Source organism: Branchiostoma lanceolatum, chromosome 7 (assembly GCF_035083965.1).
Source record: "Branchiostoma lanceolatum isolate klBraLanc5 chromosome 7, klBraLanc5.hap2, whole genome shotgun sequence".
NCBI lineage: Eukaryota > Metazoa > Chordata > Leptocardii > Amphioxiformes > Branchiostomatidae > Branchiostoma > Branchiostoma lanceolatum.
This window is the reverse complement of record NC_089728.1, coordinates 13,310,534-13,337,609: the sequence shown is the minus strand read 5'-3', so window position 1 is coordinate 13,337,609 and position 27,076 is coordinate 13,310,534. Positions and strand designations below refer to the sequence as shown.

At 39.5% G+C, this 27,076-nt stretch overlaps 1 protein-coding gene across 6 annotated transcripts in view; it reads right to left on the bottom strand.

Annotated features, from left to right (window-relative positions):
* The window catches only part of LOC136439421 (maestro heat-like repeat-containing protein family member 1), a 28,402-nt gene extending 4,278 nt beyond the window's left edge, over nucleotides 1-24,124 (bottom strand). Inside the window, exons 1-41 of one of the 6 annotated variants that reach the window (XM_066434860.1) lie at nucleotides 23,762-24,124; nucleotides 22,434-22,579; nucleotides 21,682-21,813; nucleotides 21,117-21,279; nucleotides 20,596-20,694; nucleotides 19,950-20,101; nucleotides 19,320-19,460; nucleotides 18,804-18,896; nucleotides 18,413-18,491; nucleotides 17,923-18,048; nucleotides 17,511-17,584; nucleotides 16,763-16,885; nucleotides 15,933-15,965; nucleotides 15,399-15,503; nucleotides 14,850-14,994; nucleotides 14,222-14,242; nucleotides 13,796-13,836; nucleotides 13,041-13,182; nucleotides 12,777-12,835; nucleotides 12,343-12,450; nucleotides 11,584-11,826; nucleotides 10,943-11,092; nucleotides 10,469-10,591; nucleotides 9,904-9,983; nucleotides 9,456-9,600; nucleotides 9,090-9,185; nucleotides 8,762-8,872; nucleotides 8,261-8,396; nucleotides 7,612-7,724; nucleotides 7,064-7,216; nucleotides 6,258-6,412; nucleotides 5,502-5,667; nucleotides 4,793-4,930; nucleotides 4,278-4,385; nucleotides 3,684-3,799; nucleotides 3,076-3,190; nucleotides 2,316-2,462; nucleotides 1,781-1,969; nucleotides 1,275-1,430; nucleotides 749-883; nucleotides 84-122 (exon numbers count right to left, since the gene is read on the bottom strand). In XM_066434860.1, the coding sequence (XP_066290957.1) occupies nucleotides 84-122; nucleotides 749-883; nucleotides 1,275-1,430; nucleotides 1,781-1,969; nucleotides 2,316-2,462; nucleotides 3,076-3,190; nucleotides 3,684-3,799; nucleotides 4,278-4,385; nucleotides 4,793-4,930; nucleotides 5,502-5,667; nucleotides 6,258-6,412; nucleotides 7,064-7,216; nucleotides 7,612-7,724; nucleotides 8,261-8,396; nucleotides 8,762-8,872; nucleotides 9,090-9,185; nucleotides 9,456-9,600; nucleotides 9,904-9,983; nucleotides 10,469-10,591; nucleotides 10,943-11,092; nucleotides 11,584-11,826; nucleotides 12,343-12,450; nucleotides 12,777-12,835; nucleotides 13,041-13,182; nucleotides 13,796-13,836; nucleotides 14,222-14,242; nucleotides 14,850-14,994; nucleotides 15,399-15,503; nucleotides 15,933-15,965; nucleotides 16,763-16,885; nucleotides 17,511-17,584; nucleotides 17,923-18,048; nucleotides 18,413-18,491; nucleotides 18,804-18,896; nucleotides 19,320-19,460; nucleotides 19,950-20,101; nucleotides 20,596-20,694; nucleotides 21,117-21,279; nucleotides 21,682-21,813; nucleotides 22,434-22,579; nucleotides 23,762-23,819 (4,854 nt within the window). In that variant the 5' untranslated portion in view covers nucleotides 23,820-24,124. The remainder of the gene's footprint in view (nucleotides 1-83; nucleotides 123-748; nucleotides 884-1,274; nucleotides 1,431-1,780; nucleotides 1,970-2,315; nucleotides 2,463-3,075; nucleotides 3,191-3,683; nucleotides 3,800-4,277; nucleotides 4,386-4,792; nucleotides 4,931-5,501; nucleotides 5,668-6,257; nucleotides 6,413-7,063; nucleotides 7,217-7,611; nucleotides 7,725-8,260; nucleotides 8,397-8,761; nucleotides 8,873-9,089; nucleotides 9,186-9,455; nucleotides 9,601-9,903; nucleotides 9,984-10,468; nucleotides 10,592-10,942; nucleotides 11,093-11,583; nucleotides 11,827-12,342; nucleotides 12,451-12,776; nucleotides 12,836-13,040; nucleotides 13,183-13,795; nucleotides 13,837-14,221; nucleotides 14,243-14,849; nucleotides 14,995-15,398; nucleotides 15,504-15,932; nucleotides 15,966-16,762; nucleotides 16,886-17,510; nucleotides 17,585-17,922; nucleotides 18,049-18,412; nucleotides 18,492-18,803; nucleotides 18,897-19,319; nucleotides 19,461-19,949; nucleotides 20,102-20,595; nucleotides 20,695-21,116; nucleotides 21,280-21,681; nucleotides 21,814-22,433; nucleotides 22,580-23,761) is intronic. The other 5 variants (XM_066434864.1, XM_066434862.1, XM_066434863.1 and 2 more) reach the window with 5 other exon arrangements.
* Between the last annotated feature and the right edge of the window lie 2,952 nt (nucleotides 24,125-27,076).

Below are 27,076 nucleotides of genomic sequence, written 5' to 3'. Positions count from 1 at the left end.
GACTACTAAAATTTTCTACATTTGAAGAGGAAAATTTGAGGACAGAAAGTAGCCAGATGTGCTGCAATTTGCTTCATACTCACAGAAGGATCATCATCATCTCGGCGTGAATTTTTCTGTAGCTAGAACACAGAATCAGCAGCACAAGGTTTGTGATTTGAAGGTGGCTGAGACTAGCTCACACAGAAATCAAGGTAGCAAAATCTTGCTGATTAGTAGTGAAGATTCAGAAAGGGAAAAAGATTTAGAGCATTTAAGAACAGCAAAATACATTTTTGTTTGAGCATAATATCATGCAAGAACATCATAGATGCAAGTGTACATAAATCCTACTGTAACACTTCCTTTCGTGTACTTTAACATTTCTTATCCATATGACAACATACTAATGATTTAGTATTCAGTGCATGATTTTAATTGGAAGCTTGGACAGAAATAAATTCTGTATGGTTTACAATTAGACTTTAAAAAAATTATAAAATCACAAAGTTCTGAACATAGATGGTAGCTCAGTCTGGAGGTAAGATAAGTAGTTCTAATATCAAAAGTATATTTTTAACAGTAACTCTATGGGTATAAATCTAGGCTTGCCAATAGATAATTTGTTTTCCTGGGGTAAGAAACATTCTTCTTGCAATGGCTTCACCCTTGAAAATGTTAAAATGCCATTGTTATAAATAGCTGTGCAACTGTAGCGGCTATATTTTTCACCACATTGCCTTCACTACAACAAATAAAGGCTGAGTACCAGGGCCTTAGCCAGGTTGTTCATGAACTCTCCATAGTGTAGGTTGGCCTCTTCTAACAGGTGCTTCTGGAACATGTCGTTAATTACATCTGAACCAATCAGAGGACCAAGCTGGCGCAGTGCTGACTTACAGCCCTAAGGAAAAAGAAGAAAACAAATCCAATATTGTGAGAACTTAATACACCACGGAAAGTGTACTTTGGCTATCTTTAAAACTGTGTTTTTCACTCAAAATTGGGCACTTAGTAAAAACTCTCAGAGGCCTTAACGACCTGTCCTGTTTACATTCAGAACAACATCTTTAAAAGAAAGTAACCCTCATTATGAAGAGCAGGACAGTGTTATCTTTGCCTAAAGAGTGGACAATCGCTTTTATAAGTTTATGATCATGGTAAAACACTGGATGCTGCTTGTTCTTTTGTTACCCACGACATGTTGGGTATGGCGAAGCATTGCATTGGATGTGCTGATTGTGCGATAAAGTTGTGAAAAAACAAAAACAAAATCGTAAAAATGTCTGCCTTACCCTCTTGACTTCATCATCCTCATCATTCAGATGCAGGAGAAGGGAGATGAAGTTGGTGTGGATCTGCTCTAGGAATGGTGCCTTGGAGGGGCCATCTCCAAACCGAGACAGGTTACCAAACAGCTTAAAGGCCTCTGCTCGAACCGAAGACTTCTCCTGCAGAGGAAGGGATTCGATATCAAGAAAGATTACGAATTTTCATAATTTGTTAATACATTTATCAGGTTGGTTAATCAATACTATCTTTATTATAGTAATGGGTTGAATAGCGTGTTACATCTGAAAGCTTACTGGAACATTTCCTGATAAAATTATGCTGTGTACATATAGCTAAGAACAAAGACTTAGTATTAGTATGATACTTAACGCAGCAAATATATAATTATATATATGTATGTATAAGTAAATATATAAATATATAAAATTCAGGTGAGAGAAAAGAGAATTTTGAGCCCTGGAGTCCTATCACTGCAAATAAAAGGTGGAGACATATTTTGTTCTCCCACCTTCTCGAAACACGGCCGTATCCTGAGGGTGATGTTGATGAGAATGGCGCGTACATTTCCCTCATCGACCTCAGCGAGGATCTTGGAGAGGCCGCCCATGGCCTCCAGTGTGATGTGGTCATCTGGGTCCTCCTTGTCGTCCATGCCTGCCATCATGGCAGACAGAACCGTCGTGGAGTACTTGTGAACCTGAAACAGTGTTTCAAATTGTGTTTCAAAAGGAAAACAGACCCTGCAACTTTATTGATCTACGATAACCCCTTGGGCTGAGTGCTTTGCTTGCTTTGCAGTCTGGTAAAACCCTGTCCAGGTCATATCAAAGACTTTAAAAATTGTACTTACTCTACTGCTTAGCGCTCAGCATTCATGATAAAGAATATGACAGTTGAACACACCACTCTACCAGAGGACGCTTTAGTGCCTGCACAAATGTGTCCATAAGGGCTTTAAAAAACAGAGATGTGCACCTCCCTAAACATCAAAAGATGGCCGTGAGAAGGATTTTAAGTACTAATGAACAATGAGCAAGATTTACCTGTCCATCTCCCACACTCGCGATGTTGCCGAGCCCCCGGATGCACAACATGCGCACGATGTGACTCTCGTCCACCAGCCTTCCCAGCATGCTGTTCACCAGCAGCTCTACCAGCATCAGGTCGTTCACACACTTCTGGTTGATCAGCTGAAAACAAACATCAGAACAATCAGCTTTTATGTTAGGGTTTCAAAAGTAGATCTGCAGCTTTTATCTTAAGATCCTCAACAGTAGATCTTCAGTTTCTATGTTAGGATTCTACATGAGAGACTTACTCTGGAAAACTCACCTACCCTCAGAGACACTTCCATGGACATAGAAAACCTAAGTACAGCTATGGTGGACCAAACTACGTGAAACCAAGTAGACACTAAGTGCAAAATGCTGATGACTCTGACCCCATGGGCTGATGGATCATGAGAATTCTACATTTCAGGGTCTTCTTATCACATTTTTATTTTTGTTTGGTGTGAGATTTTGTATTTCATTTTTTAAACAGGTTCATTCTGTGAAAATAGTGTATAGCATAATTATAATATTGGGCAGGTGCTCCATCTATAGTTATCATTTATTGAATACCTGAGAGTTACATCATCTTCAACCTCTGTGAAACTTTAATTCAGAGCAACTAGGTGCATATTGGTATCTTTGTATTCAATACAGTAAACTTTAACTTCTTTGTACATGTTTCCAAACATCAAAACCACAGCCACCATACATATATCTAGACTGAGGTAGAGAGAAGAAGTGGTGTTCTTACCTCTGCAAAGAAGGCAACAACCACGACCCTCTGGGGCTCAAGCAGACTGGACAGGAAGGAGTTCAGACAGGCCACCACTTGGGCCACATGCTGGACATTGGTGGTGGCCAGACCCCTGTAACAAGAACGTAAGCATTTAGTCTTACGGTATGGTGTAATGATGTCATTGTGTACCCCTTCCATTAGGTTGACTACATATTCCATGCTCCAGATTCACCTTCAGACATCTTTCACATTGAGGTACAATTCCTCATCTTTAATCCCAGTAGCAATTTTTAGTTTGACATTTAACAGTACAAAAAACAATGTATATTCTACATTGAGTAGACAATATGCATGAAACATAATCCCACCTACTTGCAAACCAAATACATGTAGTGCTTGTCTTGAAGTTAATCATAATCAAATGAAATAACACTAACAGCTACATGTTCTTGATAAACTTATTGTCTAATAGAAGGGCAACCACAGTCTTGCCCTACTACTTGTTCAACCTACAAATCAGTAGTATAACTATGATGTTGTGATTGATAAAATGATCATTTGTAGACTGTAGCTATTGTAAAATTAATGTATCTTTTTCCAAAATGTTCCTTCTGTATCCAGACCTGGCCAGCAGCATGATTCCATCCTGGAACTTGTCTGCATCCTTCAGCAGTTCCCAGCCTCCCTCCTCCTCCATCAACTCCAGGATACCTTCACTCTTACTCCTGGTCAGGAATCCCTGCACAAATGTGTGGTAACAATGCTTTAGATGTTAGCTATACTACTTATGCCAAAATCAAGTCACACAAACAAAAATCCGGAAGTAACAGCTTTTCTATGTTAGTCGAGCCTTCAGTAACCATGGTAACTATAACATATTCATAGTACATAATCATAGAAGACAAATGAAATTAGACAAGCTGAGAGAATTTGACATAGAAATCTGTACCTATCAAAATCATCTCACAGATATGAATCATTCTTTTGCTGTACATACAGTATGTAGCCCTTTTTAAAATCAAAGACACCAAATGATTAAAGTCTTCTTAAACCTGTTACATCTTAGATTTTGTGTTTTTGCTCCTTTTAATACAAATTGAAACATTGAGAGAGTAGTTTAATCTACTTAGTGCTATCTTCCAATTCACTTTGCTGTGTTGAATAAGATACTGCATAAGTCTGCAAAAAGAAGATCATTATTTTGTAGCACTGCTTACCTGCAGAGTTTCAATGGCCTGGTCACAAGGATCTAGTTCCTTCTTCTGAGGCACAGTACCTGCATCTTTCTTCTTAGGTTTAGGAGCTGGCTTCTGATCTGAGCTGGCCTGTAAGATATGATATAGTTACTAAAAAGTGAGACAAATCTGCAGCTCTTACTACTGACAGTAACTTTTATCAGACACCATTTTGTCAAAATTTTCTAAAAATTATTAGAAATACAATATTGTATCATAAATTCTGACAAATGCTACTTATAGAATGATTTTCTCAGGTTTATTCTACCTGATTTTTTAGCAGGAATGACCAGAGATTGACAGAATTACCATGGAGCACCCCTATCCACATGTACAATAGCTGTGAAATTTTATCCTTGGCCAGTAAAAGAATCTAGCGGTATCTGAATCCTTTCTTCACAGTGATTAGCCCTTATATTTGCTCCTAACCTAGCTGGACTGCCTCACACCTATGTTTCTTTAGGTGGTGGACCCTTGTATAGTACAGTGTCTCATACCTGGTCTTTGGGTGGTGGTTTGACCCCTGTAGTGGCGCCCACGCGGACCATGACGGCAGAGAACAGCCTGTGGTAGTTACTGATGACGACTTCCTCCGTCTCAGGGACCTGTAAGATCTCAGCCAGGGCGCAGGAGGCCTACGAGACCGCGCGAAAAGTCATCCATACAAAGTTAGTATTCATACGTATAATATTACATAATTCTGTTTCACTCTCAATTTTTTTTAGATCTATCAAGTTGAACACAAAGTTGATAAATGATGCAGAGTTTATTTTGGCAATTTTAAGGCCATATGAATTTGATTTTCAGACACCTGCACATTTTTTTGGTCTTGAGCTGTTTTCCACTACACAATCACTAGATGTCCTCATTCAAGTTCAAGTACTACACAATTCTACCCTTAAGTAATTGAGAAACTATATATATGGCTGGCAAAACAACAAATCAATAGCTTGCATATAGCTGAAAAGGCTTTGTTATTTTTGTTTAAAGTAAAATAATAAAATAATGACTCTTTTATCTGTAACACCATGTTGTCAAATTCTCGCTCATCATCTCTTCATTTCCCAAATCTAAACCAAATTTTTTCGTCTCAACTTCTTTTTACACTTTGCATTACATTTTGGGACTGGTAATGAAGAGGATGCTATCAATCTCATGAAGTTATTTTTGTGTAGCCCAACATCTAAGATGCAATGTGGCACTCACAGCCATAGGTAGAGCTGTGGCGGTGCGTGGAGGTCGTTGTTTCCTGTCCTTCACAGCCTTCTCCTCATAGGGGACGTGCCGTGCCATGATCTCCAGCAGATGGTCCATCAGGTTGGTGGTGAGCTGGGTTTCGGCCGCCAGGATCTTCCAACACTCCACCAGGTTTCTATGGGAGGTGGAAGACATCAAGGTCAATGTCAGGAAATATCTGTAGCCTGTATTGCACAGTTATGTACTTAGAGATCTTGATTTTGTTACATGCATTTTGGGCAATACTGATGCTTTTTGGGATGCTGCAATTTTTTTCAACCATCTGTCATTCCATCACGTATTTTGTGGACAGAATCTTATTGCTGATGACAGAGAATTGTGTCTATTTTGTTGTCTTGACATATGCATCTAATCTGCATCTCTAACATGAAAAAGATAAGAATCAGGTCAAATTACACCACAAAATGACCAAATACAATCTAAGGCTGGGAAGAACCCTTGGATACAGGATAATCTCTGCCTCTTTATTAACCTGGTAGCCGTAGCTTTGAGAAACAGTATTTCTGAAATGGTAATGAATGACCCTTCCAAGGCACCCACATTTCAGTAGATCTGTAAATTAGACAGTAACCTGTGAACCTCACTGCAGCAGGGAGGCTAGCTCCATCTAGCTTTATTGTCAGACCACCACATGTCATAAAAGTGTGAGAGTTGATTGGGTTATCATAAGGGATTTGAGCGCTGTATAGGTGCTTCATCACTTACTCATCAAAAGGCAGCGGTTTGTTGAGGAGAGCGTTTGCCACGCCCACGAGATGATGGGTAGCCATGGTGCGGACCGTACGCAGGGTGCCCTTCTTCGTCTGCTCCACGGTGATCTCACCCAGCTTCACATGCAGCGCGTCAATCACATCACGCACCTGGCAGGCATTTGTCCATATGTCAATTGTACAACTGTTACAGTTGTAACAGTTATACAGAGTATGTCAAACGGGAATGGTAGACTAATCAACTACTCTCTAAGCAGAGGTTTGGCTCCAACTCGTTTTTGAAATATTTTTATGCGTTTTCATTAGGCTCAATTCAGCCAAACCACCAGCCAAACAGACAAAAAAAACTGATAAAATCGAAAGCCCAATAAAAACACTGAAAAGACGACAAAAACAAGGCAGAGCCAAACCTCTGCTGTTTTTGACATTTGGAATCAACAGCTTGGAATATAAAAATGATACAAACCTTAACAAGCTTACATTATCAATGTAGTGATCCTAACATTTCTAATCTACTCAATTTTTTTTGGTTAGAATTTGTGCTCCCTAGGACTTTCATAACAGGGATGTTTTATCCTCCTGAACTTTATGTGCTATTATCTACAATCAAATAGGATTCAAACTTATGATGAGAACTGTAAATGATGAATGAACCCTGGAAGATTAAGCCCCTAGGGGATAAAGGGTATCACAATAAACTAAACTCAACTAAACTACACTGAACCATGCATGCTACTATGTAGTAGCACTGTAACAATAGTAATTGATAGACTACAACAGTTACGTGTAGTAAGGCCTGACCTGTTGGTGCAGTGACGACCCTCGTGTCTTGACCATACTGTTGAGTACGACACACGCCCCGCTGGACGCGTGAGGGTGGACGTCAATCAGACCCTGCAGCAGCCGGTCCAGAAACGGCAACAGCTGGTCCGTCGGAACCTTCTTCACTAGAACCTGCAAATAGAAACAGTGTTTTAAAGACAGATGAATAATTCAATCAAACTAGAGTATAAGCACATTCAGTGTTGGTTCATCTCATGTGCCCAATGGTGTTTTAGATGTAACTTTATCCACATAGTACACATAAAAATGTAGCCTGGGTCCCATCCTAGGTAGTTTATACTGAGTCTCCTGTACTCCCCCCCTACCAGTTCCCAAGCTACTACATACAAATACATGACAAGAAAAATTTCTTTAGGCTGTTTCCAAGCACCACAGAAGGACAGGCATGTCCCTGTAAGTGTTAAAGCTTTATTTACATTGGCCTGACTGATAGCATGCAAGGGTGCAAGAGAAAAGGGAAGGCATTGTATGTGCCCTAAATGAGGGATTAGGAACATTTGCCTCACCTTGGCCAGGTCACTGACCACACTGAAGAGGACCTGGGGGTCATCCTTGACCACTCGTTCCTTCAGGGTAGTCAGGGCCTCCACCATCTGGTCCTTGTGGTCAACTGGCTGACCTGGGCATGCAACAAGAAAAAAAGTCATAGGAGACGAGGGAATTCTGGTCGCCATTTTTGAAGCACACAAAAAGCTCTCTAACATGTATTTTCTGAATATAGATATAACTCTTGGATTTCAAATGTTATATCATTAAGAAACTTACATAGAGGAGTGACAAAATGACAACTAAACATCAACTCGGTCAGCTTGAATTAAATTTGGAGAGTTCCTCCTTGCTGACTTATAGCAGCACCAGCATTTCAGCACCCAGGAGAGACCTTGTTCCAAAACCTTTTACTGTAATACACAGTGCAAACACTTAAGAAGATAAACAACAACAAGAGAAAAATTACAGTTAACTGCAGGAGGGACAAGGACTTCAAAATATGGTTCTTAATTCTTCCAATAAAACATTCTAGTTTCAACGCAATCAACATTTATTGAGAGGTCTTACAGTAATGATACAGCTGAGAAGCTCACAAACTTTGACAAACCTTAAAACCAATTTGAAAGTTATATGATACTGTAGTTAGTGTTGAATAGTAAAACAAACCTTCATATCTGAGCCCTATCTTGAGAACGACCTGCACACAGTCGATGGCCACCTGTCTGACAGTGAGGGAGGGGTCGGTACAGCGGGGGGTCAGTCTGGCCAGCAGGGTACCATGGTTACTGAACACTGTGGGGCTCTGCAAACATAGAAAAGCTGTCACTTCAACTGGCGGTATTAAGAACCTGCTAATCTGATTAAGAGTGTTCTAACTTTACCGGCAGTTGAAGTTTTGGGGATTGAAAATTTTTTTAAACAGCTACACATGTGCTAGAGAAGAAGAATAAAACAAGCTTCTGCTGTACAAATGATTATGAAGCTCATATCAAAAGATTACATGAACAATCACAATTGCCAGTAAAAACGTTATGAATATGTCAACTATAGTTCAAGTAGTAGTATAGTCATATTGTTTGTAACTGATGAATTCATAAGTACATGAGTTTGTAGCATCTGAAAAAATGTGTTATCTTCATTGACAGGGAACCGTGGAAGTACATTTACCAGAGGTCCGAACTCCAGATGTTCCAGATAGCAGTTGAAGATCTCCAGTGCCGTGTGCATGACTCTCTCCCTCTCATGGTCCTGAGTAGATACCATCCAGGGTTCCAAATGCTGTCAGAAAAAAATTAACTGCATTAGAATTGATAAATTGTTGTCTGGTTTTTCAGACTATACTTTGATGTGTTCCCACCATGAGTAACAATGTTATTTTCAGATGCCAGTAAGTATGATGACTGCCCCCCCCCCCCCCCCATTCCAACATCTATCATTCTGGACATTATTGTATACTGTAGCCATCACTCTTTAAAGAGGTTTCAGCCTAACATACCTTGAAGACCTCCTGTAGCCCATCAGGCGTCACACTTTTCTTCAGAACCTCCTTCAGCAGGCTGTTCAGACAGTCTTGTGCCTCCTGCATCATGGCCTGAGTAGGGGATGTAATATGTAATCAAGTAAAGCAGCCAACCTCAGAATGTGGCTACACATGGCCACTTTTTGTCAATTTTTTCCCCAATGACAAAAGCATAAAGAATTCTGTCTTTAGTGGCTGCTTCTCTACAGTGAACATTTTTACAAGTCCCCGCAGCAACTTTGACAGTATACATGTAACTGTGTTGATATTTGTAGGCTAAACAGAGGCAAATATCTGTGTATAGATACTCTTTTAAGTTATTAAACTACTTGAGCTCTTCACCTGTGGTCCCTTGTCACCCTCCCCTCCACTGTCCTCCTTCCCCTTGCCCCCCACCCCACCGTGGGCAGGCAGGCCATACACACTGTCTGTGGTGACCTTGATAAGGTCGAAGGTGTCTGCCTCGTTCATCTTGGGATCAAGTTGACTGAAGCTGAAGTCAATGACATTTCTCTCATTTATGAACCAACTTTTGAAGTTACATTTCAAGCGCCTTTTGTCTTATAGCAAGGTCCGCTTTTCTGGCTGAAAAGTAGTTCACTTGTGAAAAGTTACAAAAACTTGGTAATAAGCAAAAAACACTATGTGACCGCTTCACTAAAAAATGCTTATTTGTTATGTTACTCTTCACAACTACCAGTAAACGGAATGTCCTACATGAGTATTGATATGAGTAAGGATGTTACTGTATAGCTAAAAAAAATGGTTAACATTTAAGTCAGAAGGATACACCAGAGTGGAACAGGCATTCATGGCCAGCGCCCTGGTCTCACTGTGCAGGGCTGACATACTCTCCACCTTGATATACTCCTGAAGAATCAGGCCAAGATAAGAGTTAGTATTCAACATGTGAAAAACATGCTAGTAAATAGTGTTTAATATGTAAAACAGCATTGACTAATATTATCAATTGGTGTAGTGCAAGGTCCCTTTCTTTTACAATAATAAAGAAGACATTAAATACGCATAAAATTGAAAAAGCTAGAGACATCAGCAGTTGATTCACTCGCAAACCTTATAGTCTATCCCATTAACATTTTAACTGTCATGTCTTCGGTATTCAAGCATATTAACCTTTGCCAAGGTCATGTTTCTGGTGAAGTTTGTAGGTGGGTTTTTGATTATTGTCTTTCTGGGTGGGTAGGTTTGTGGACAGCAGACTCGAATAGTTGTTGATGGATTTTTACATGGACATTTGGTTTGTGGGCATGTGTCGGTAAGTTGAAATGTGGAACATCTAGCACCATTCTATGGTACTGCAGCAGAACAGTTCTTGTATCTTTATACATTGTTACCTGCATGTGTGTGATGAGCTCCCCTCTCCTGCTGAACTCAAATACTGCATTGAGGTGGGAGGGGTGCAGGGCCTTGCCGATCAACTCCACCGCACGGATCAAGTTCTGTTTTACACTCGGGTCCTGGGAGCAAATCCAAGGTCATTCATAAACAGTAATTATCAGGGTAGACTTAATGAGGCGACACTCATCAGGGTCTATCAACCATCACTAACAGAAAAGAGTTTCAGCACCAAGGGCAAAGACCTTGTACATTGACTTAGTAGTAGAAACAGGTAGTCAAAAGGTTTGACGGACGTATTTTCCTACAATCAAGGAGTTGATTTGATTTACTAACCAACACTTTAAGTACATACATGTAATTTTGTTGTAGTTATGAATAATCAAAAGTTTTGGGTAGTCAAAATCTTCCAGTGTTCACGTAATCAAGGATTTAATAAACTGTAAAAGGACTGCAACTGATGATTTCCTCACCTTGACGTTGGAGAAATGTGGGTTCATGGACCGGAGGATGCTGGACTCGATCCTGGACGTGACCAGAGTGATGGGAGCGTAGAAGGTCAGATAACCATGGCACAGCATCACGGTGCTCTTCACTCTCTCTACGTCAATCTCTGACTTGTCCTGAAGGGGAGAAAACAGAGGTAATGAGGCCAAGTTGTCCCCCGAGACAAAATATCAAAAATCTTATTGTATCTTAAAGATTCTTGCTTTGTCACTTCTTGTGATAGAATATAAGAGACAAACTAGAGTCTGTGAGATACTTCCATGACTATTGTTTATATTTGTGAACAGAACTTGTATCTAATGTTTCACACAATATGCAGGTTACTGAAAATCTTGAAATGTTTGCGGTGCTTCTATTTTCACAGTGCCTTTCCATCATAAAATCATGACACCATAAATAATTGTTTCTCCAAGTTACAGTAGATGGGCCCATTCTGCAAACTTAAAACACAGCGAATCCTTATTTACAATTTTACCGAGAAATTAAATGAATTTACAGCATTTGCAGCATGTGTCCATAAAAGCTATCAATTGCTATAAATCCCTGTGGGAAGCAAACAAACAGAAAAACAAGCAACAAATAGAAATAACTTTAAATTTGCTCTTACCTTAAGCAGCCCCATGAAGCCAGTAGACTTCCTGACCATGTCCTTCTTGGCTACGTCCTCCAGCTTGGCTATAACAGTGTCCAGGTGGGAGGAGGCACAGTACCCCACACCTATGGCACACCCCTCCCTCTCCACCTGACTGGTGTGTTTAACAGTGGAGAACAGCAGGTCCAGATGCTGCTGGACAAACTGTTTGTTACTGCAGGACCTCATGATGACACCCAGGCACTTGTACAGGAAGTTCTGCAGAAAATATGTTGATGAAGGTTAGACATCCAGGTAATAAGATATACAGAATGACAGTAACTCAAGCAACTGGATAGATTAGGAAATGGTCAGACGTTTCAGACAGCATCAACTGCCTTTCATCAGTGATTAACAAAAGACAGAGGATGCTGTCTGAAACGTCTGACCATTTCCAAATTTCATCCAGTTGCTTGTAACTGTCATTTGGTGTCCTGCCAAAAAATGATAAAAAGTACAAGATTGATTGTACCCTAGCTAAAGGGTTATCAGGTAACTTAGGTACTACTAACACAAAGATTAGATGACAAAATAATATAGTGCTGTTTAAAACATTATAGTCTTTTTCCTGTGCCAAATTCCCATCTTTGTTGTAGGAATAAGACGCTTTCAGTTAAGTTTATAAGTCTATTAGGTATCGTAAAAGTACCGTAGCATCGTAGCATGTGATAAAGTAACGTAGTATGATTTTTTTAGTCACCTCTTCTGACAGAAAGGGAATGAAACTTGCCCTACCTTCTCCTCAGGATGGCTGTTGTACAGAGGGATCTGTTTCCCCATCTCAGTCCCAAACTCCACCACCCAGTCATCATCGTTCACTACCTCCATACTCTTGGACAGCATCTAGGATGCATGTGTCCAAGGGTATTCAGCAAAACATGTCAAGTGTCATGGTGAGTATGGGTGGTGTAGCATGCTTCATTGGTGTCATAAACTTGTTAAAAAGTATCATTACTGCATTCCAAATTGTTAATTAGTGTGTATATTTACAATTCTACATTGTACACTGCAGTTTGATATTCTGTATAATGTACATGTAACAAAAATCATACAATAAATGTGCTACTAGGAAAAACATTATAAGCAACATAGTAAATACATTTCAGGGCACAAGTTGTGGAATTTGTTCTACCAAATTGAATATAAGGGTTCAGAGGAACAGATTGTACCTTCAGCATCAAATCCTCCCAGGTCTTCTGTGACCACTTTTCCTCATCTTCATCACAGTCTGCAATTCAAAGTTAGGTATATTTAGAACATAAAGTTTGGAAACTTACATTTGATCAATGGCTATAATCGTTATTACTAATATTTTCAAATATTACAAATCATTGGAAAGTTTGATATTTTATTTCTCTTTACAATGATACCATATTTGTCATGATCCTACATTCAAAGGTCGAAGACCAGAGCTGACAATGTGAGTGGCGTACCTTCCAGAAACTGGATGAGTTTGGGAATGACAGCATCCCACAGGTCGACCAGGTCAGGGTTCAGGTTGGGCGACAGGCCCTTCATCAGTAACAGGATATGCTGGCCACGCCCACCTCCAGCATGGGGCTGTCCTGCCATCACCTGCGAAACAACAAAATTGGCAGGATATTTACAAAATACTTTTTATCATATGAATAGTTCCACCAGGTTGATAAATCAATGTATACTAGGTTTTTAGTAGCCTTACAGCTATATTCCCCAGGGCTTCACTCTTAGTACTCCAAGTCAAGTTACGTTTGGGACTTTGTCCTTGCCGCTACTTCACAATATCAAGCACTGAGGATGGTAGCTTAAATGTTACTGAAACCTAGGATATAAAATTCCTTCAGTTACACATGTGTAGCTTAAGAACCCAGTATATACTTATTTGCATTCTCTTTGCATCATAATTATATAAACAGGCAGCCATTCTTTTGTTTGAGCTTATCAAAAATCCCACAAAAATACAAGAGGCTTTCTTTCTTCATAATCTAGTGTAATGTACACATTTATTAGTGAAATAATATGAATTATCAGGACAGTTCATACACTGTTGTTGTAGGTGACTCTTTCATAAGAAAAAACAATAACAAAGAAGGACCAAGCTGGCCACTTCACTCAGTAGCTAGTCATGTAATACTAATATTGTGCATACCAAATCACAACTCTGAAATCAGAATTGCAAAATGGTCAGAAAACAAATTTTGTTACATACCACAAGTCTGGCTATCATGGCAGGTGGCTTTGGAATGTTCACTGCAACCAAGAAAACACAAATATGAGCAGGAATGTCAACTTAAAGTTCTCTCTCTTCCAGCTGTGTAGCATCAGGATTAAGCATGCCTTGTTACCTGTATGCAAAAAAAGTTAGTAACTGGCGTGCAAAAAAAGTTAGTAACTGAGTGTCATTAAATCTAGAACAGTCCTACACAATAATATGATGACTACTGGTTAGAACTATTAACATGCACCATATTTCTGATGTTAAATACATGTATGTACACCCAACATCCACTGGACCCAGACAACAGCGACAACTTTTATTTCTGATTGTGAACACAGATTGCAACATGGCTACAAGAACAAGTGAGGTACAGACATTCATGTACACGACAATTAGAATCAGTGTAGCATTCGTTACCTTTATTGAAACCTGGTTTGACTGAGATGGAGGGAGAGACAACAGAGAGAATCGATGAGAATCATCATGCTGATAATTGAAATGCAAGTGAAGAGATGTTCTCATTATTAGAGCAATACAAGGATGCAAGACCTCATTTTTCTCAGAAGACTAAAGTTCAAACACAAGAAAAGATACATAACAGCAACGATTGAAGCATTCAAATTTCAATACACGTATTATCACAAGACAAAGACAGAAGATGAGTACTATCCTAGAAAACAAGATTTTCACATTTAGTGAATCAACATATTAAGCATTTACCATCCATGTCTTATCTGATTTCAGAAATAGATAGACTTGCCTTCCATGAGATGTGTACATGTAGGTAAAAAAAAATTCCAGGCAATTATGCTAGTAACCTGTATGACAAATTTCTTTCAAATGCATTAGGCTTGAGTTAGGTAAGCCGGCATTTACTTTTTTGGGGAGCACTGATTCATGATTTTCAACAAGGACCAGGTTCTCTTATGCCGGGGGAGATCGTTTACATGTGCTAGCCAGTGCTCTATGTCAGACTGTGTAAAATCCTGTAGAAAGGACTTCATACTTCTTAAGTAAAACTGGAAACTATTTTCACTTATCCTACCTGAAACCTCGTAGTCCAGCATGTAGTCCTCATCATTAGCCTCCCGCTTCTTGTTGGCCAGGTGAGCAGCACAGCGGGCTATGGAACCAAAGGCTGGTGTGTACTGTGGCGGTCCTAACAGTTCCAATATGTAGGGCCACAGAACCTACAAAATGGAATGAAAAAAAAATTGCTCTCTAGGTGAACACTACTAGATCAAAATGTATTTTATCTTCACAATTTAAGACAGATACTTTTGTGTGCTGCTTAATAACCTTCTGGAGGTACAAAATGTCATTAACAGCTCAACAAAAAGACATTGTCAAAATAACTTGAAAGTTCATCTGTATTCAATTTCAAGTTGGTAGAATTCATTCTGCAGCAGGAATTGACTGTTACTTTCAATATAGCAGAAAAGTGGGACATATTTTTTACTGAACAGAACAAGTGTCATTCCTTGACAAAGACTGGTGCTGTACAATTGAGCATTACTGGGTTGAAGTCCCACTTTTCTGTTGTATTCGAAATTACAGTTAAATCCTGCTACAAACGTGGTAAAAATGTACACACCCTCTCCATGCACTCTATTGTGGTCGTCACCAACTGGAGCACGTTCTCGCACATAGAACGTAGCATCTCGTTCGTAACAAAGTCCGGATCTGGGGACCTCTTGCCCTAAACATAAACGTCCATGTCGTTGAGAAAAAGGAACTGGTCAAGTCTCTACAATTTAAAGTACTTACAGTAATAATCCTGATCATTTCAACCTAATGCCTCAGCCAAACCTGTAGTACTAGTAGTGACGATCTTTGCAATAAAGGACCATCTGGCTATTGTGGACACTTTTTGGTGGACCCTTAAATTAATTTTCAGCTTGACCCCTGGAAGCATTCAGGACTCCATCCATACAGGCCTCCTGGCTACTGTGACCATTTTCTTGACGTCCCCTGAGTGTGTGATCACTACAGACAGTTTGACAATATTTTGAAGACTTAAGAGGATGAGATGCACTCCTGGAGCAACAGGCAGCCACACACAAATGGACATACACTGTTTCTTGCATCATTGTTTGACAGAGAAGAGAGACAAGCCTGGCATACTCACATAGTCACCAGTGGGGCTGGTTGGGGTATGGGCCTTCAAGGAAGCAGAGTTGGAGAAGTGTTGTGAGATTTTAGAAGCATCCACACACACTGTCAGGTAAAGCATACATCCTTGACACAAGACTTGTCAATGAATGATTATCAAAGATTGAAGAGATGACTTTACACAGTCATTCAGCACTAGATTTGTGATGGAGGGAGTGTTCAATAGGTTAAGAAAATAGAATGAAAGCCACATTGGAAGCAGGTCAGATGTGGTTAAACATTTGTGCAAGACGACAGATAAATTTCCCTTAAAATACTCTGCAAAGAGCAAACCATTTCACAAGTCTGCAGTCATACAAAGCATTTCTTTGTCGTAGTCAAGACAACAAATATCATACAATCATGCTTCATGCAGGAAAAAAGCATTTTCTAAATCAACAAAAACTTATATCTATAGACCTGTCAAGGAACATTAAAAAAAAACCTTAATGGTGCTGTTTATGGTTTTCCCTGAGTATACAGGGCTCAACATACCACCCGCACACGCAAGTTACTGTATGTATTTTATGATGTTTACCCAAACTTACACTGGTCCTGTACTTAGTACATGTAGATTTGTTTCTGTTCTGATTGTTACTGCCTGTAAAAATTTTGCCAGATAAAGACATGAAATCTATTGTCTGTTGCAATTTATACTTTGGATTAAACTTCCTAAAACTTTAACAGCAGTGACTGAGTTAATGCAGGTGTACTTGTGTGTGCCTGTACACAGAAAAACTATTTCAACTTTTGAAGCTACATGTATCATAATGGTACATGATCTCCTCTGCAGTTGTTAAGACTTACAGGAGGACTGTTAGGAAGGGTACACTGTCTGACGATGAACTCCACCATCAGCGTGCCTCCCTCCAGCTCCAGGTACTCGTGGTGCGCCATGGCGATGATCACCTGGCTGAACATCCGCTTCACCTGGAGAAAAATAAGCAGCTTTTGTGATATACTTTACTTTCTCCCTGCTGCCTAACTCTGTTACCAATAGGGAATTGGGTGCCAAATGGCTACTTCAGTATGATAAAGGTTAAAGAAATGGGCAGCATCAAGGAGGACATCAAATATGTCAACCTTCATTATAAGTCTGTGTCAACCCACAGGAAATAATGGTAATTTATCACCAAACCTTCACATCTGATTGTGCAAGCACATCTAACCCTTGCAAGATAGGAAACAAGAGACAATAAGCCAAATAGCAAGTGAGTGAAACTGAGAGGTGATATTTCATACATGTATGTCCAAATCAAAATGAAACCTGACTGTTGTAAATGTCAACAATACACTATTTGAAGCCCAAACAACTTTCAATTGGTATTTCCCTAATATATACAGTGACTGTCATAGTACTATCAAAATTGTGTTTGGAGTTGGAAAGGCATTTTTATATGAAATGAATACAATTATTGTGAATTAATAAATTCATATGGTGTGGCAAGATATATCGTACAGTAGAACATTGGCTGTTATATCCCTACTTCTTGTGTTTATGAGGTAACTACTGTTTTATAGTATTATCAATACTATTTTCCTTGTCTGCCTTTACCTTGTTGTTGTTCTCTGTCAGGATGGCCTGAAGACCTGACACCACCAGGGGTTTCTTGTCCTCCATATATGGGCCTTTATGCAACATAAGAACAACTCAACAGGTCAAGCCAAGAAAATTCTTCAGTTGTTTGAAATCAGACCAACATAGTTTTACAAAGTACATTCTGTTTTGGTTGCCAAAAAAAAGTATAAACAAAAGGTAATCATCAGAAGTGTCAAACTGCAACAGTTACTGTTTATCAAAGAATAACTTAAGTTTTATTCCATACATTAGATAAAAATGATGACAGAAAGTTACAACAGGAGTATATATCCATAGATGTACACACATAACAATTTAGTAGATAGTGCATTTACTGCAAGGAGTGTCAGAGCATTTCACAGCAGCAGTGTCAGAGCATTTTCGTTACCTGCAGAGTTGATAAGATGTTTGATGATCTCCAGAGTTCCTATCCTGTTCTTCTCTGAGTTGACGAGCCCACCACTCTCCAACTTCTGCATCAGGAACCCAATGGTTCTGTCTGAGAACGACCGGGCTGTTGTGGGGAAAGAGCAGAAAATGTTTAAGAGAAAATAGTTACAGCATCAGAAATTGTTTACACTCACTGTGTAAAAATTTGATTCTTTCAATCCTAAACATAATAGTATAATACACATACTGTTCATAAGTTTATCAGGGCTTTAATAATATGAATTGATACATTATACTTATACTAGTCATAAGAACAGATATATCAATGTCAAATGCCTACTAAGAATGGCAGCTGTCCTTGGTACTGAAAAGGTTATTCAATAAGGACATTTTGCTACCACTTTCAGTTCCCAGTATAGAACTCGTCTTATTTTTTACCTGTTCATAATATGACATTATCTTCACATTCCAACTAAACTCTTGCTTACCAATAACTGTGAAGCATCTCAGCAGTTCATTGTGGTTCTTCACAGACATCGCATTGTTGAAGTCAGGCTGGGCACAAACCTGATTGAATTATAGTAAATGATAAGGGAAGCTGGAGTATCACAAAGAATTATGGGACCATGCATAAAAAATAGCAGATGCACCAAAGTATAGAAACTCACGGTATAACACTGCCTTGACATAGAAAAAACAGATGTCATTATGTGCACAATTGAATGTTAAATAGCAGACACATCCAACAAAGCACAATTTCTTGTGGTCTGCTTCTAAAAAGTAATACCCAACAACTACTGTGTCTCCTTTATATTGCTTTTGACTTGACTCAATCAGTTGCACTGTGTCCCGGGACAGAGAATATTGACGGCAACGTACCCCAGGATGGAGAGAATTGAGCAGCATGTCCAGTTGTGGTTCCAGAATGGTGCTCTCTTCTTCTGTTGCTGCATCCAGGATCATGCACAGACTCTGGAATTCAAAATAAACCCGACCATATATATATATCATTATAGTAAATTGACCTGACACTAAAAGTGTGAAAGACATAATTGTAGCAAATTGCCAAATAATATTTGTACCTGTATGTACATGTGCCTACAGTCCCTGGGCCTGACATAGTCATAGGGGGACAAGGCAGACATTAACTTGGCTATAAAAGTGTGCTAGTCTAAAGAAAAAGGTACTGAATTGTCCTGTGACACACACAAACTTTGGACTATTGACCAGTCTTAGGCTTTAGGCCTCTATACATAACATTGACATAAGATATCATTTTCTGTATTATTAGGTACAACAGATGAAGGCTGACTGCCCGATAGATCTGCTTTTGAAATTTGATCCAATTACATTTCCACACTCCAAACTTGGCGTTTTATGACATTGACCTCTGACCTGTGTGACATAGAAGGGTTCAGGCTGTTTTTTGTACAATCCCAGAATGCCCTGAACCAGCTGGGTCAGCTGTTCCTCCAGCTTGTCCCTAGTCAGGATGTGGCTCATGTGACCGACGGCCTCCACTACAGCCAGCCGCAGCTGCAACATGGGGATAAGAGCATTAAGCTTTAAGCTATCATGTTTTCCTGCTGTAAGTTCACACTTTTTCATTTTCAAGTTGGTACAAAAGTTGGCATCAAGTCGGGGTGCAACCCAGGGCTGTCTCCAGCTTAAATTTTTCTTCTTATTCCCATTCATTGCCTGGGAGCCCATTTTGTTAATTTTCATAAGTAAATCTGCCACAATTTTAAACTTAAAAAAATTCATTTTCATTAATTTTGTGTCATGAAGTCTTTTGGATGGATGGGGTGAAATATTTTTCTGTCCTGTTCCAAGACAGAGGGACGAATTCTGAAGACAGCCCAGGTGCAACCTCATCTGAGGTTCTTTCCCTGAGAAATCAGCAGTGGATCTCAAACCTGCTAGAACCCAGTGGAACACTCCACATTGGGATAAGAGCATTAAGGTACATTTTGTAAAATGTGACGATCCCATAACCTCCTTGAGGCTGTAGAACTTTTATCCCACCTTAGGTTCCTTGGACTGGAGCCACACTTTGAAAAACGTCTCGTAGGCAGAGTAGATCTCCCCAGAGAACATCTCCCTCTTCACTGTGGGGTCAGGGGCCTTGTCAATGTTAGCTACGTAGTCCAAGATGGCCTCACTGAACTTAGCAATGGCTGGAAAAGGAACGAGAGATACACTTGTGTTAAGGAAAGATAGATCACTAAGTCACACATACAGAAAGAAACCTGTGGACTGTTGTGTGAATGTTAACCCCAAGGATGATTAAATTAATGTATAGGTAACATCGTGTTTACTTACAACTTGACAAGCAAGCACTAGTAACTGTTTTATTTGTCTGAGTTACTTGTACACGCATTTGCAGCATAATTGGTTAACAATAGTTAGTGACTATACCTGTAGTTTATCAAAGGTTGATATCTCATCTGAGGATAAGATGCTAAAATTCTAACACCTGCACAAAAGCAGCAAAAGGCAAGGCAAGGGGCAGACCCAGACAACGTTGGTTAGGCAACAGTTACAAAGTAAGACCTCCGTTGACAACACAATATGACAGCATCCTAGGCCACGCATCTTGCTGAAGAACAAAAACTACAACTGCCCACAACACAATGGTTAGTAGAGGGAGAAGGAAAAAGAAAGGTCTTACCGTGAGCAAAGACCCATTTCATGTTGTCATGTTTGGCCATCCCCAGCATTGGCAGCATGGTACCCAACACTGCCGTCAGGAATGGGACCATGGCATACACTGTGCAAAGGAGATGGTATCATGTTATAGTAATGAACGTTAACTGTACTGTGTAGGTACATCTCCGAGTGAAACCCAATAAAGTCATAAGCATGATACATGCAGCCTGGGTCTGTTTGTGTAGCAATGAATCATCAACCATATGTTTGAATCCAACATCCTTTTATGCACAGTTACACATACTGTTTTGGGCAATCCAGTGGCTACATTTATTGACATGTGGCATCATGTTTTACAGTCTTCCTTTATCACATAGGTCTACATGACAAAGTTTGTACCAATTATAGGAAGCTATATGATGTCTCCAAGGATACATTGTAGCTTCACTGTACAGATTATAGACTATTTGATGTCAACTCTTTTTACTTGTTGGAAACTAAATTCTACAAAATATACTTTAGGGAAACAGTAAAGATACATGCCATTGGCTGAGGCCAGGCTGCCCAGAGTCTGCACCACGAAGAAGTGCGGCATGACGCCCGGCTGGAACTTCTGGTGGAGACCTTCCATCACCTCATTACAGAACCTGGTTCCCATGGCAACCAGCACGTTGCTGGCCGCAGTCTGCCAGTCAGGCACGATGTCCTGTGGAGGTGTTCCAGCATAGATATCAGAAAAACAAGCAAGATAATATTCCTGTTCCTTAAATGGTTTCATCAGATTAGTAAATCAATATGCTGCTGGGTTCTCAGCTACCCAACCAAATGGATTTTATCTGCTACCTTCCCCTGGGCTTGATGAACTCTACTATTCCTCATCTCACACCAGTCATGAAATGAGAAACGCGGGGGAGGAATAGTCACATTTGGAACTTGCCACTCTGTCACAAGGCAACAAGAAATATTCAAATATAGACTGTGTTCAACAGACTGCACCCTTGATTCTTTATTCTATTTTATTCACATAATCATACCCTAAGAACATTACCAATGACTATTTCTACAACATACAGGTATACTGAACTGAGTAAGAGGAAATATTGCTGACCTTTGACCTGGTCATTTCGTCCAAACTCAGGTCGATGAGGTCGCGAGCTAGAGTCTGAGGCATGTCATCGATGGTGTCCTTGACAATTCTCTCAATGGTGGACAGCAAGACTACACGATGGCCTTGGGCAAGCTGTGACATATTTTAAACAGATGTCATGTTACAATCATTACCTACATGTAACTTGATACATAAAGCAGCCTACGTATAATTCTCAGCCAACTGACATGCTACACATCGCAAGAATCTATTTTGTTTCCCTTGTTTTGTAAGGAAACTAGCATTCAGTCAGTAATGGGTGATTTCTTTTGACTATTGGGCTGCTCTCTGTGAACATTGAGCTTCATTAACAATCAAAACTTCCTGGCTCCCATCTTTGGCCTCAGGCAAATGAGTCATGCGAGGAAAAAGAAGGAACTAAGTTCAACCAAAGCAAGTGTGTAACTTAAATACATGTAGTAACATGCAAGTGAGAACAATGAAGAGAAATTGAAGACAGCTGGAAATGAAGTTTTTTTTAAGAATGAATCTTTTGGGTGGTCCCTTCATTAAGGCTTCAGTTAACTGAGTAACTGATTTCCAAGAGAGCCCTTGAAATACTATCTATTCTGTGACCTTTCTGTGATTTTTGACCTAACTTCCTGTCAGTGCCCCCGATGTGCCTAGCATGTGGAAATAAGTGTTGAAACACACACAGACAGACAGACACCATAATAATTTCTCCGTAGACGGAGGTGTTGATCACACAGTACCTTTGCATGTCTGATGAGGTAAGAGTGCAGAGAACTCAACACCATGACTGGCTGCTTGCGTCCCAGGTCATACAGGGAGGTGCCGATCAAATCCCGCACATTCTCGTTCTTATCGTAGGCAGCATCGATAAGGGCCATCGTGATAACTTAGACAAAACAAAAGTTGATATAATGTCAACTCTCTCATCATTCCACCAGGAACCCTTAGACAAGTGCATTAATTCTATTAAAAAACTGTGATTTCTAAGAGATGTACTAATGCAGCATTTGCAAAAGTAATCCCTTAGGTATGCACACTTAAGATATCCGGGTGTTCAAGAAATTTGTGAGAAGGCCTCAATAACAATGTTTTTTTAATGGAGTGGTCTGATACCCGGCGGAACTGTGAGACTTAAAGGTGAAGTAACATGTCAGCAAAAGGTTAATTACTGTAAATGCAGAAATGTTCGTGGTGGTTTTATGTTTTTTGTCCAGTATTGTAGCAGTTTGTAACTACTACTACTAGTAGTATAGCACTGCCGTGATCTTAAAACCACCGCGAACACTCCATTTTCGCCTTAGCGCGAAATAAAAACCACGCCAACTTAAATGCATTTACAGTAACTTACAGTGGCGACTCACACAGGGCCACAACAACTTGTTGTACATTATACAATGAAAATCCGATACTATACGACAAGTGCATGTGACTCGTCAAAGCTACTACTAGTAGAGGTTTATGTTACATAGATTTTTTCAAGAAGAGTCAGAAACCTGCTTGTATTATCTCGCTAAACGCTATGCAGGCTTGTACAAAGTGACAAATATTAATGCCATAATGGCTTACAAGCAGATTTAGTTTGGTTTATTGATTAGATGTATTTCTGCCATGTTGATTTAAACGAATTAAGATTTGATCTACTCCACAAATGGTACACATTGAACAAAGTAACAAAGTATACATTTACCCTTTGCTGCTGATCTTAGATTCTTACATATACAGCATTGCACATTTCAGACATGCAGCTTAAATTAGGCCACTTGTCATGCCAGTGTGAGCTTCTTCCCCAACAACATTTTATAAACTCTATCTCTTTGAAAATGCACTTTGGGGTTAATATGACAGCAACAGAATCAAATGCTTGTAGCGAGTGAAGGCAGATGATTTCATCAAGCAGAGTATCCTACGTTTTCTAAAATATTTAATCATTGGATAACAGAAGTAGGCATGATATACCCGCGACTGTGCATACAGTTATATAGCAAGCGGAGCACCGCCCCCCTCCCCACTTCCCCTTTGCAGAGAAGTCCCAAAACAAGGTTTCGCGTCTGGTTAGGGATAAACTCACCGTCCACCTGTCCGCCTGTAGCTCGCACCTCGGGCTCTCCCGCCACTGGCATGATCATGGGCGGGGGTTCGCTCTATCAAAACAAAAACCAGAATCGCCAAACTCGACGAAGGCAACTTTTCAGGGGGCAAAGTTTGTTTCACAAAACTGTGTCAATCAGCTCCAAAGCTAGTCTCTCGGCTGTGATATAGGCACTGGTTAAGGAAACCTGGCTGGAAGTTAGGCGTTCAACATCAAATTCATCCTAGGCATGTCATCTCGCTAGTACGGGAGGCTGAAGAAGTGTTTACAACATTTTCTAGGGAAAAAAACACACACTTTCTTCCAGCTGGCATAGGACCGTCACATGATGGGTCAAAGGTCAACATTCAATTTACCGATTTATACTTCGAATAGTGTCTAAACTAAACAGGCAGCACGACAGTGGGGAAATACACAGGGGGCAGGGCTGTTTAGAATTTTCATGATTTTAGGATTTGTAGACAGGCTTGTTTAGGCCTTGAATAACTTGGCAAATATGCAAACTGATTAGCAAATGCACGTGTTTCTCTCTCCATCTTTTCTAAATACAGCGTCCCGGCGGTCTGTAAAAATTGAGAGCATAACATTAACGTTACATGTGTCATATTGTCAGTTTTTCTCTTGAATGATTCCTGTTGTTGCTGTTCTCCTTGTGGTTGTTTTTTTACCTTCATCAAGACACCAAGAGGGTTATTTTTGGTGCTATTTGTGTGGAAAGCACAACACGGAGGCTTTGGATCTTTAAGACATTTGCTATGTGGGTAACGAAAATGATGATAGAGCTGTATGGAGAGAGTTCACCATGAGGCTTACAATTTACAGGCCATTAGCCTAAAGTCGTCAGGGTGAGAAGGTGAGAAGAAGGTAACATGAGTTGATCTTAAATGTCGGCAAAATCAAGGACGAGTTTGATTATAGATAACCTGGTGGCTTTCTGTGATACTTATACTGCAGCAGAGCCCAATACCTGTATGGTGCTGCAGCATATCTTCCGGTTTTCATATCTCGTGTGAGTCGTGTTCTGGACATTCTATATGGTCATGGTAGACAGATCTTGGGCTTAACAAGAATTGGCTTTGTCTACAGTTAAAATTTGTTATAAATGCTTTTAAATCTTATTGATAAAGCACAAACCGAATTTAAGTCGACCTGTCAAAAAAAGACATGGAATGTTCCTGGTTCCACGAAGAAATAAAGCATAATGTTTTATCATCATCACAGGCGATAGTTTTTTTGGGAGGGCCTTCATTATGGAATCTACGTAGTTAGAAAGGATGAACGAAACTGAACCCACTTGTGTGGTATACCGAATGATATAGATTCTTCATTTTTGTTCTTTCACATCTTCCTCTTTGACTTTTGAATTGGCTTTGTCATTCTACGACATTAGCATCCGTTTTCCGAAATTTTCTTTCGCAATCTGCAGCATATATTTTTTTCATTTTGTAGCTGCTTTGTATGATTTATAGAATGGTCGAAAAGTGTTTTTGTTTTTTTAAACGGACGAAAATTGATGCGCGCGCCAACGTCGATGGCATACCAATCCACAGTTTTCTTGTGAACTTTGATGCTGACGGATGACATGAATATTAAGATGGTGTGGCATGAAATAGATATAACAACTGATGGGCGTTGGTGGGTGCTGGTAATGTTGCATTTATTACAATGGCTAACCCTCGACAGTTGACGGCAGTTTTCGCCAACAGGCCTAGGGCTTCGTTAAGTTAACTTTGAGAACTTAATCTTTTTTTTTTTCGAAACACTCCCTCAATGCTACTGCTAGTACATTCGGCGAGGTTATGCTTTCGATGCCGTTGTGGACAACACAACACGAGAAGCTGTGTGTGTAGGTGTTGGCAGAACAAAGAACAAGTTTGATTATGGACCACATAGTTCCCGTGGTACCGCAGCAGCAGAAGTTGGCCATGGCTGATTTTCATATTTCATTTTCTGGAAATCCTATGGTCATTATATTTTAATGATAGATAGAGGTGGTGATTGGTTTGGGCCCATTACCAGCTTTTCTGGAACAGGGGCCGTTCTTATTTGAGACTTTTCTTTTATTTGAAAGAAATTACTTTGGGAAGCCGGGGTCGATGTAGCCTCCGTTGCAGACTCCTTCCGGCTGTTTTCTTTTTAAAGTTACAGTTTTATTATTACATTTATTTCGTATTGCTGACAGTGAAGAATCAGTATTACGAAGAAAAAAAGTAAAAAAAAAAAGTAATAATAAAACTGTAACTTTAAAAAAGAAAACAGCCGGAAGGAGTCTGCAACGGAGGCTAGGGTCGATGGATTATATAAATCGCGATTTTTGGTGTGTACATAGCTGAAGTTATTATTGACAGACATCAATGAAGGATAGACATCCAGGTTATAAGATACGCAAGAAAACAGTTACTCATACAGTAAAACAGTTAGTTACTCATACTTGTACTGTACTACATCTCATTACTGAGAGAAAAGAAACGTACAAGGATTTGAATGATTTTTCGATATGAATAATCTTAACATATACAAGCCAAATGGATGGATGGATGAGTGTATGAAATACATGTACATGTAGGTGATAAAATGTGCACAGTTTATCTTTTCTGTTATGTTTTCACAGGTATGAAAACTCTGAATTTTCGTTAAAATTCACAATTTTCGTTAAAAATTCACAATGTGGTAATGGGAAAGTACAATCATGTACTTAATATTAAAGCATTCCATTCTGGATGGCAAGAGTTACTGTTGAACAAAAGTCATTTCTACCAGTCACTACTTCTGCTCATCTGATTTATAAATAAGTTTCTTCTGGTCTTTATAATACGTCAGTACTGAAAAACAAACTTGTTGGGCCTCTGGTTCAAAAACCCACAGACAACAGAGACAAAATCAGAACTATTATTATCATAATTTCACCCCAAAAGAACTTCTAGATATATCATTTTCCTTAAGTACATATGCCATTGTGTTGACATAACTACTGGTTACAATTACTGTAAATGTTTTTTGATGATATGGTAATAAATCCACACAATTCTGAAATGCACAATTGTACCAGTCTGAATAGCATTAAACTGACGAATGCAAAATAAGATGACACGATTTCTTACACATCCCTGTATGACTGCATTAACAATTTCTAACTGTCCCCTTCCAAAATATCTGTAAAAAAACAGCACAAATGCAAAATTTGATGAACTATTTCATTTCACCAAAACATTTTTTCTGGACCAACATTTGATAATAATTTCTGCTGCATTTCAATGATACAAAAGGAACTTCTAAGGCAAAAAACTGTTATGG